We start from the raw sequence: 10035 nt of genomic DNA, 5'->3' as shown, positions 1-10035 counted from the left end.
ACGGACGAATTCAAGGCGGTGAAGAATATTCGCCAAGGTGGAGTTTGTTAGAATTGTGTCGAATATTATTGTACAAGTTAAGTTACAGTTGGACTTGGAGTCGTACGGTGTGTAGACAGGATACAGAGTCGTGTCCAAGTAGGACACTTGTATCCTAGGCCTCTCATAAGAGTCGTGTCCAAGTAGGACACTTGTATCCTAGGCCTCTCATAAGAGTCGTGTCCAAGTAGGACACTTGTATCCTAGGCCTCTCATATATAGCGGGGGTAGACACACGATGTAACCTATGCCAACATAATAGCACGGGCACGCGGGGGAGCCGGCGGCGTGTGCCGGCGCCCGGGCGGCCGGAGTGCGGTATAGTAACAGTGTCATGGGGAGGAGCGTCCGCAGTCATGCCCCGGGGATGTAGCCATGATGGTGAACCTCGTTAACAAATCTCGGTGTCATGCTTATGTGATTGCTTGGTCCTCGAATGATCAACGGAGTGCCTTGGATTTATTCTAACAACATGGGGCTCATCAAGAACCTTATGCACAGTCTGTGCTAGGGGCGCCCTTGCTCGAAGAGAGGGTTGAACCTAACAATTTATGCCAAATTTAATATAATATACAAAATTAGCCCCATCAACTTTGTTTAATTCTCATTTAACCCTCTCTCTCAAATCACGTTGATGCTCTGCCTCGGGCAGAAAGTATACATAGATAGAAATAAAAAAGTGTTAAATGTATTAATCTCTTTGGGCCATTCGATGATAGTCTCATGTTTTGATTGCTTACCACATGTGCCATGTGATGATGAAAGCCCGATGTTACGGACACTAGTGGTAAAGTCACCGGATTTCTGGTTCTAAATCTTGATCAGCGTAATGTTCAGCTGCTTGTCATGGTAGTTTCCTGGAAACTTGTTTGATGTAAGAAATGTTAATTAAAAAGGGACAACTCACTAAAACTAAGCTTCAGCCATTATACTCTCTCCGCCCAAAATAAGTGACACCAACTTTAATATAACTTTTTGATTATAGTCTCCCTGTATCAGTATAGCTTCCCTGGCTAATTTTTCATAAATTGGCATTAAACATCATTGTTGAGTACCACAAAAAGGTTTAACTTTAGGGGATTTTAACAAAAAGCCACAACTCTAGGACTAATCAATAACAAAAAACACAAATTGCTTCGACTAGTCACTTAATGAGAAATATGATGTGGCCCCCCAAAAAAGAGAGAGAAATGCTATGAAATAGCTAGTATCTCTTTGTGGGTGGAAGATGTAATAAGTACTTGGAGAACTTCGTTTAGTTGCTTTCTGAACAGCTTTGTTGCTTGTATTGACATCTGATCGTTTCATTTAGTATAATGGAGCCAGGGAGCTCCTGCCTGTTTGTCTAAAAAAAAAAGATAAATTTGAAAATTTATACAAGAAGACAACCACCAAAGCAAACCGGCGATTTACAAATTCCACGACATGTTACCAGTTTACAGTTTTATATGCATCTACAACCACGAGTAATTGTAATAATTCACAATAACCATTCTAAACCTCTCCTGGTATATATGGACACAAATCCATGGTTATATACCAGGATCCACGCCGTGCATGCAGATTAAGCTGCCCGGAAAGCCACTATGTGCACGTTCGACCATGGACAAGATCGCGTCGATGAGCTCATGCCGTCTCGTGGTCGGTCCTCGCCGCCGCCTCCGATGAAGGGGTCGACGGCGGCGTCGCGTCCTCCTCGTCCTCGTCCACGGACGGCAGGCTCGGCTCCCACGGCCTCGTCCACTTCTGCGCCTGGCTTATCCTGCCGGAGTTACGGCACCCCGTGCCCGCCGCCGCGTCCGGCGTGCCGTCCGTCTGCTTCGTCTTCCTCCGCCTCTTCTTGTCCTTCTTCGCCGGCCCGGCGGCGCCCTCCTTTTTGACGGCGAGCCCGCGGTCCACCATCCTCTTGAACTGCCACTCGGCCCAGAGTTCCCGGTTCACGAAGTAGTCCCTCGCGCAGCACCCCTCCGGCGTCGCCTCCCGCTCCTCCCCCGACCACGACGACGAGGACATGTCAGCGTCCGTGTCCGCGTCGTCCGTGGACGACGCCGCCGCGTCCTCGTCCTCGCGGTCGTCGTGGTCGGGGTTGGCCCCGACGGAGCCCTCGGGGATGTCGCGCTGGAGCCGGCGCACGGTGGTCTCGGGCAGCAGCAGCACCTTCTGGCCGGGGAAGAGCGGCTCGAGGGGCCGCACGGTGGCGCCGTGCGGGTTGCGGAAGACGTCCGGGTGCGCGAGGCAGAGGCCCGGCGGGTGGTTGCCGACGACGGCGCAGGCGAGCACCACGCCCGCGTACACCTCCACGATGCCGCTCCAGAGCACCACCCGCACCACCGAGTCGGCGGGCCACGTGGAGCCGGCGCTCGCGCTGAGCTCCACCGACGCCGCGTAGCCGTCGGGCGCCCGCCGCCGGCCCCCCATGAGGTACGGCTGCTGCTTCTTCCGGCCCCGCAGGGCCCGCGGGATGTACCTGGCCAGAGACGCCTTCGACGTGCAGCTGCCGCTACCGCCGCCGCCGCCATGACGAGCCATGGTTGCTGGGTACGTGGGGGAGAGGAGAGACGGATGGATCGATCAGGTGGGGAGCTTTGCTCGGCGCGGCGTGCGTGGGTAGATATAGCAGAGGCAGGGAGGGTCTTGCCATGGCTCCTTGGTGTTGTTGTCGGCTTGCTCTTGTCGATGCGGCGCTCCTCGCGATCATCAACGCTATGCGCTCTTCTTGTTCCCTGGCCATCGGAAGCGTCGACCGATGGGTGCAGGCTGCACGCCTGCACGTCGGCGGGTGGTGCACGCACGCGCACACGCACGGCGGCCAACGATTGGCTGGAGTCGAGTGGGAGTTGTAAGGTATTTTAAAATTGGAAAAGGCTTATAATCACCCGGCGGATTGCAGCTCCCGCCTCCGCCATCTTCCCTGCACGCCACGTGCCCCACGGGCCACTACTACTAGATTTGCAACTGACCCGTTGTTGCATTCTTATCACCCCAACAACGGGTCTCTTGCAGACCGGGAAAGATGAAGACAAGGCAGCGACATCCAAATCCCTGCAACGCTGAACGAGAGACGTGCGTCGCCCGACGCTTTGGCACCGGCAACCACTCACCTCCCCACAGAGGAGGATAAGGCGACGAGGTTGCAGCCGGAGTCGGTGCATTGGTCGGTGTTGCCGCTCGCCTCCACCACAACTATCGGCCAAGCACGGTACACCCACCTCGCCCGAGAGGAGGATGTGGTGAGCGACCTGGTCGGTGATCCGGTGCTCGCCGGCTGTGGGATGGGTGGTGCTGCTCCTCTCTCACCGGTGGTGATTTTTTTCTTGCAACATCCTCCCTGCTGCAAGAAAGATTCTGCAACATCACTAATGTTGCAAAACATTCTTCTGTAAACACCTATATAAAGGTAAACGGCCAAGTGATTGGGATTATCCGTGATTCCTGAGCCGTCACATGAGCTTGTCGTGCAAATTTTTTGGCAACCATCACACTTGCGAACGATGTCTGCGTGAGTTGTAAGCCAATAGAAACCATGCTGGAAAGCTTTTGCCACCAAGGACCGTGAGCCGACATGATGCGCGCAATCACCAGAATGAATTTCACCGAGAATTTAACGGCCTTCCTCAGAAGAAACACAGCGTTTACAAGACAAAAAAATTCTGCAACAATAGCTCTCTTGTAAAAAATTGCATTAATACCTTCACCGCATAAGTTCTGCAACATGAACTATATTGCAAACGTTCAAACGCAACATCATCATTGTTGCAAAGCAGACAGTTGAATCTAACGGCCATCTTAGAGCATCTCCAACAGCCGCGCAATGCGCCGCGCGCTAAAAGTCACGATACAGCGCTGGCTTAGCCAGCTTTTGCGCGTGGCGGGGCGCTGGCTCCAGCGGCCGCTGCAAATTAAAGCGCGCCCACGCCGCTTCAGCAGGCACGCTATATTTCAGTTTTTTTCCTACTACGATTCGATACATATTTGGTTTCGTAGATAGTTCTTCTACTACTAAACTACTCGTCCGACTCGGACTCTGTCTCGGTGATGTCCTCCTCCGACGTCGGAGCGTAGGCGTCAAGGAACCGCTCGTCGCCAGAGTTCCAGGAGGACGCATCTCCTAGCGCTTGGTTGTATTTAGCGATCTCCTTCCGCGTTCGCTTGTCCTCGCGATAGTCGGCTCGCTCCTTCCTCCTCTTCGCCCTCCTCTGGACGAAGAACTGTTCCTCGTTGGTGTCTTCCGGGAAGTGATGGCTCCACAACGCCATGGCTTGCTCGTCCATCTCGGCCAGCCTGAGACAATGCTCCCGCTCCGGTGCTTGCGACGATCCTCGTCGGTGAGAAGCCGCGGGAAAGGCGCCAACTCCTGTGCACGCTCCCGCGTCGCCACATCGGCGAAGTTCATGTCCTGACGGGACCGCAGGAGGTGCCACGCCGCAGCGTCGTACGCGCGGGCGCCTTCCTGGGCGGTGTCGAAGGTTCCGAGACGGAGCCGCATGCCGTCGCCCGACCGAATCTCGGCGGAGTAGGTGCCGGACGGACGCACGCAGACGCCGCGGTAGCCCGTACCTCCCCGGCGGCGAGGCGGCATGGTAGCGCGGTGATGGCGTGTCAACGGCAGAGGGCGATGGAGAGATGGAGAGAGCGGTAGAGGGCGCTGCAATTTATAGGCGCGCCAAACGCGGCGCGCCAAATGTAGCGCGCGAGCTGCCGCCTTTTCCCCCACGCGCAATCGTTTCCCACGCGCGCTAATTTCCCGCCACCGCTAGAGCGCGCGAAAATGTCCCGCGCGCGTCTTTTGGCGTGGCTGGCTGTTGGAGATGCTCTTATATTGAATCCAATAGCTCACAAGGCAGATCCGCGGGCCCACACGTAGTGTTGCCCTTTTAAATTTGGCGGGACGGTGGGCGCACGCGGGAGCGCCGCGGTGCGCCTTGTTTGATGGGCGTCGTACAACGTCGACTGAACGAACCTAGATGGTATCGATCGTCCCGGTCCAATCCAATCCACTCCGCTATCCGTACGTCTGCATCATCTCATGTCACTTTTTCACTAGCCTAGCCGTAGCCGGCCCGCTTTAATTAATCGGTACTCCAAACTCCGTAAACTAATTAGCATCTCGCTTAATCATTTGCTGGGCTGTGGTGCACATTGCTGACCCAGATTGATTGTAGACTATCTTTGTCCAAGATGCAAAAAAGAGGGAAATAAATGATGAACTTGCCACCCAATTTGACTGTTTTGCATTGCTTATCGAGACTCATGTCATGGTGTGGCGACCAACCAAACGCTCCTAGTTGCTATTTCGGCAAACACAAAGTGAGCCATATGCCACCGCTGGTATGGTAGTCCTACACAACAACATCGAAGCCACGAGAGGGAGACACAGTTTCTGCTCCGGGCCATTAGCAAACGTACGTATTTATATTTATTTACATATACACGGGAACTCCCAGAGGGTTCAGTTGGTTCAGCCAGGTGATTGCCGCGCCTACCTACTCATTGCAGTGCTGCAAAAATGTACAACTCTCGGTCTCCACCTGGGAGGAATGGAGTTTCAGCACCATGCGTGTCGACGAACTGTCGTTTAGGCTTCAGTATGTATAGTGTGGTCGCTTAGTTAGGGAACTGGCTGGGAACCTTCAGGCAGGAAAGCTCAGGGAACGCGTCCTAGCACTCTTTGCACCGCCTTCTTCACGCCCTCCTGGTCTAGGCTCGTCGTCAGGTACACTTCCTGGACCTGCATATATGCCGAGTTGAAGAAAGATCATCTATGAATATTTGGCCTACAGTTTGAAAGCGACAAGACAAGGTGTTTATGCGTGTGATATATGGACAATATATAGTTTCTCAAACTCCAGGGTTTTGGCAGTGATATATGGCTCGTCGTGAGGTGCACTTGTTTTGGCAGCTTGCGCATTGCAGGCATATCAAGCAATGTATAAACAGGTTGGTTATGCAGCTGTGTGGCATGTGCTGTAAACACTGGCTTCTCATTCCATGGCTTCACACATGTACAGCTGCATAAAAAGAGCCCTTCCCTTCTGCTGCTCGCTCTCAACAGATGGCAGTGTTTACGACTCGCATGACATATCAATAGATAAGTTGTGATCAATGGCTCTTCTCGAAACATAGATTATGTTGTTCTATGGAATGTAGTATTTGTTCTGTTGACCAGGGACCGAAAACCTATCCACATACTTGCAGTCCAGTAGTACAATGGAACTGCCTACCGAAAGAAAATAATAATACATACTATGTATCAAATAAGAAAGCCAACCTGTCTCCCAGCTCGAGCAAGAAGCTTGTACTGGTTGTCCTTAGCTGGCACCTGCATAACGAACGAGAGACCCAATACATCACCATACTCGTCATGTGGCAACTTCGATGAGTAATAAAATTAGTGTGCTTTAGGACGATACATACGCTAGAAAGCCAGAGCTCTAGATCTTGTGAAACCACACGTTTCTCCAAAGCCTGCCGCCCGAACCGCACATCTGTTATACTGTGAAGAAAATACAATATATTAACACACAAGATCACGGCAGAACCTATACATACATGTATACCATGGTTCTAGTCAAGAAGAAAAGGACACTGCTCTTAAAGTGGTACACCAACAATAAACAACTGGATAACACATTCAAACAGAACACATACCCGTCCTCTTGTAGAAGTTCATTACATATACCGTCAAGTCCTGGAAGAAGTTCAATTTCTGGAGGAGATGATGCGGTCTCAGAATCAGGTGATAGGTCGGGTTCCTACAAAACATGATTGTTAACTGCATGAGTCCACTCCTAAACGAACGAAGTTGAGTAGTAAAACATCCTGAGACACTGTGTATTCAGCAACTGACCAAAGGAATAATTTTGTCCAATGTCTCCAGCAGAGGATCTTCCTCCAATTGCCTGATTGATAAACCAATCCTTGACTTCTCCCTGTTTGTGTAGGGAATGCAAGTATGTCAGATCGTTTAACATGATTTTCTGATTCAAGATAAGACGCCCATTGTTTTTTGATCTCACTTGTAAGAAACAAAAGGAAAGCATGCCTGAAACAGATTCATTTAATTCTGTTCATCTACCCCTAAAACACTGTGCATTATAGTTGCACGGCATTAAGATCATATTCCTGATGTGCATTTTTTTTATCAATTCTAGCATCCATGAATGCCATTATCCAATATATTAGGTTTATTACCACAAACCAACTAGATTGCACTAGGATGCAGGCGATTTTACTGAGAAAAAAATACACCACTAGGATACTTACGCATCAACATTCACCACTATGACCTTGACGATATCGCCTTCAGTTAGAAAATCTTGGACATCTTGGACAAGATCCCAAGAGACCTCAGAGATATGTACGAGACCAGTGAGATGATACTTTCCTGTTTGAGCATAGTTGCCGTCAATCTCTATGTGAAATAAAATATTTAGAACAGAAGTGACCAAGGCTACTGCCAAATAGTACCATCAGGAAATCGCAGGTGAACAAATGCACCATAGTGGAAGACAGAACCAACAATTCCATCATAGGTACCGCCAATCTTTACTTGAGAAGAGTACATTGACCAACTGGCATCCTTCTCAGAGAATACAAGCTTCTTTTCTGCCTCATTTGCTTCAACTACCTATAGCAATTAGCAACAGCAAGTGGAACCCTGAAATCTGGTGCTCATTTGGTAGAAATACCGAAGTATATAATATTTTAAGGCACAACCAAAACTGTCGGTGTAACTACCAAATATGTGTCTGATCATGGGAAATAGGCTGTAATTGATAGGGCCAGGCTACTATCAGAACGAAGTTTACTAGAATTGAAGAAAATTGAAGGACAGTTTCTTGGAGCTATAAACCCAGTTTACTATTGCTGTAGTCTACCTCTACTGCCAAATGCAGTAAGTAAAACCAAAACATGGCAATAGTTCATGTCACGGTATAAGGTCAACTTTATGGAGCATATTCTAATTGTTACAAACTTAAACCAGCATGCCATTTGCCCTACTATGTAGAACACACATAGTCAAAAAAGTGAGTCTACCATCCACTTAATTAGTAAATACAGTTGCTAGCATGCCGGAAGGATACGATTAAAAAAAAGCATGGAGAAAGGAACAAAAAAATCAGTTACCTTGACAGAAACAGAGGAACCTACTAGGTCCTTTGTAACATCTTGAATGGGCCTTTTGGGATCTGCAAACCAAAACAGACATGGACCATAAATTAAGTCACAGCAGCCGCAATCCACTCTTGAATTGTTTCCATTTGTAACTACGGTCGGCTCAAAGTAGTGGGGCGGGCAGATTGAGTAGATAATCAACTGGAAGGAGGAGGAAAGGGTACCTTTACACCAATGGGCGGGGCTGAGGAGAGGATTGGGCACGAAGCCCTGCATGGAGTTGTATTTCAGGATGAGCCCGCCGGTGTTTGAGCGCAGCACCGGCAGCGTGAGGATCTTCCCCTGTTCCTTGTCTGCGCGCACAGCCTTCCAGTCCGCCGCGAACTGCAAGCATCACGGCAGTCTCAATAGTGTCCTGTGATGAATGATACCCCCAGCCGGCATTGCATCGAACAGCTCCCGCGCACCACAGCAACTGCCAAGAACGGCCACCGGGGAAGCGTGGGCTGGCAGCAGGCAGCAAGGAAACAGCTGAGGCGAGGCTGTGCGTGCGTACCTGGGCCAGGCGCGCCTCCTCGAACGCGGCGGAGACGGACGCGGCGTCCTCCTGGCTGACGGTGGCGCCCTCGGACGCGGCCGCCGAGAGGCGGACCCGGCCGCGGCTGGGAAGAAGGGAAGGGAATGAGGCGGCGGGCGGCGCGGGGGCGCGGGAGGACGGGGAGATCGCCGCGAGGGAGGGCGGCGGCTTCAGGGACGCGGACAGCATTTCGTACGCCGGCGGTGAGCGGTGGGCGGTGGCTGGTGGTGGTGGTGAGGAACGAGTGGCCGTGGACGGGGAGCGCGGGACGCCAGGAGTGGGGATCCGTTTGCGTTCGGTTCGGATGGACGGATGGATTTGATCGGCGCGTTTGATTGGGTGGGAGCGAGCAGTCCATCCCCGTCCCGTGGTGGCCGCGCGCGCGCGTGTCCAAATCCTCCCCTGCATTTTCTTTACTGATTTTCTTTTATATTCAACTTTGAGAATTAAGTCTCATTGATGCTATATTCGTGAGATCTTACATTGAGACCCGTGCAAAATTTTCTTTTTTATTTTCTTCTTTGTATGTTATGTCACATGACTGAGACTTGGTTAAATCTCAGTCGATTGCGACATTTTTTTTTAGAAAAGGAGGATGACCCCCGGCCTTTGCATCTGGGCGATGCATACGGCCACACCCTTATTATTTTGATAAAATAGGGTTTTAATGGCTGAAAACGTGGCATCATACAAGTGCAAAGAGTTTAGTCCCCTTGAAAATAAAGTCATTCCTGGTTATCCAGGTAGGATTGTTCTCTGTCTCCCTGATCATAATTCAAAGCGTGTGTGATGTGTTCAATAAAAAAGACGACATGCATGGGGAGAGCGGCCTTACTGCACGCAGCGGCAGATGCACGCAGCGCATCGACGGCCGCGGCGCGCGAGGTGATGTGTGCAAAAGAAAACGTGAAAGTAAGCAAAGCGGGCATACATTCGATCGATACACGCAAATACGCAGCAGACGTCGCTTTCGGTGGGGTCGCCTGGTACGGTTTTGATGTACGCAGGGGCCGGTCCGCTCAGAGCATCCAGGGAAAGGCCTGCAGGGCATGACTTTTATTACGTCGCGGGCCCAACTCTGGTTTGGCCCGCGGATGTCTGGGTTCCGGTCTGTCCCGGACAGAAACCACCTTCTCCTGGTCCCGGGGCACCTTGGGCAGAAGATCAATGGCAGCCGTGGTAGAGCTGTCCGGAGACGGCGAGCAGAAGACGAACTTTGAGGCATCCTGGCTCAATCACGGTGGATTAGACAAATGGGCCGCTTGTGTGCTTGTGTGTAGTTGAAACAGCTAGTGGAACCGGTC

At 51.2% G+C, this 10035-nt stretch overlaps 2 protein-coding genes across 3 annotated transcripts; both read right to left on the bottom strand.

The window, feature by feature from the left end:
• Positions 1 to 1477: 1477 nt before the first annotated feature.
• LOC123087651 (uncharacterized) lies at positions 1478 to 2896 on the bottom strand. Its single transcript, XM_044509696.1, has one exon. It carries the CDS (start codon positions 2566 to 2568, stop codon positions 1666 to 1668), a length of 903 nt encoding a protein of 300 aa, XP_044365631.1. The 5' UTR covers positions 2569 to 2896; the 3' UTR covers positions 1478 to 1665.
• A 2509-nt stretch (positions 2897 to 5405) lies between these two features.
• On the bottom strand, positions 5406 to 9037 carry LOC123087650 (4-hydroxy-3-methylbut-2-enyl diphosphate reductase). 2 transcript variants are annotated; one of them, XM_044509695.1, is made up of 10 exons: positions 8711 to 9034; positions 8379 to 8538; positions 8167 to 8228; positions 7507 to 7666; positions 7303 to 7423; positions 6887 to 6968; positions 6688 to 6791; positions 6454 to 6532; positions 6308 to 6358; positions 5406 to 5767 (listed from the first exon to the last, which is right to left on the bottom strand). In XM_044509695.1, the coding sequence occupies exons 1-10, from the start codon at positions 8918 to 8920 to the stop codon at positions 5684 to 5686; spliced, it is 1113 nt and encodes a 370-aa protein (XP_044365630.1). In that variant the 5' UTR covers positions 8921 to 9034; the 3' UTR covers positions 5406 to 5683. The 2 variants fall into 2 exon arrangements, with proteins under 2 accessions (XP_044365630.1, XP_044365629.1); XM_044509694.1 differs by having other exon boundaries at positions 6308 to 6532; positions 8711 to 9037.
• Positions 9038 to 10035: the final 998 nt, after the last annotated feature.

The sequence above is a fragment of the Triticum aestivum genome, chromosome 4A (genome assembly GCF_018294505.1).
Source record: "Triticum aestivum cultivar Chinese Spring chromosome 4A, IWGSC CS RefSeq v2.1, whole genome shotgun sequence".
Taxonomy (NCBI): Eukaryota; Viridiplantae; Streptophyta; class Magnoliopsida; order Poales; family Poaceae; genus Triticum; species Triticum aestivum.
This window is presented reverse-complemented; position numbering and strand designations above follow the sequence as displayed.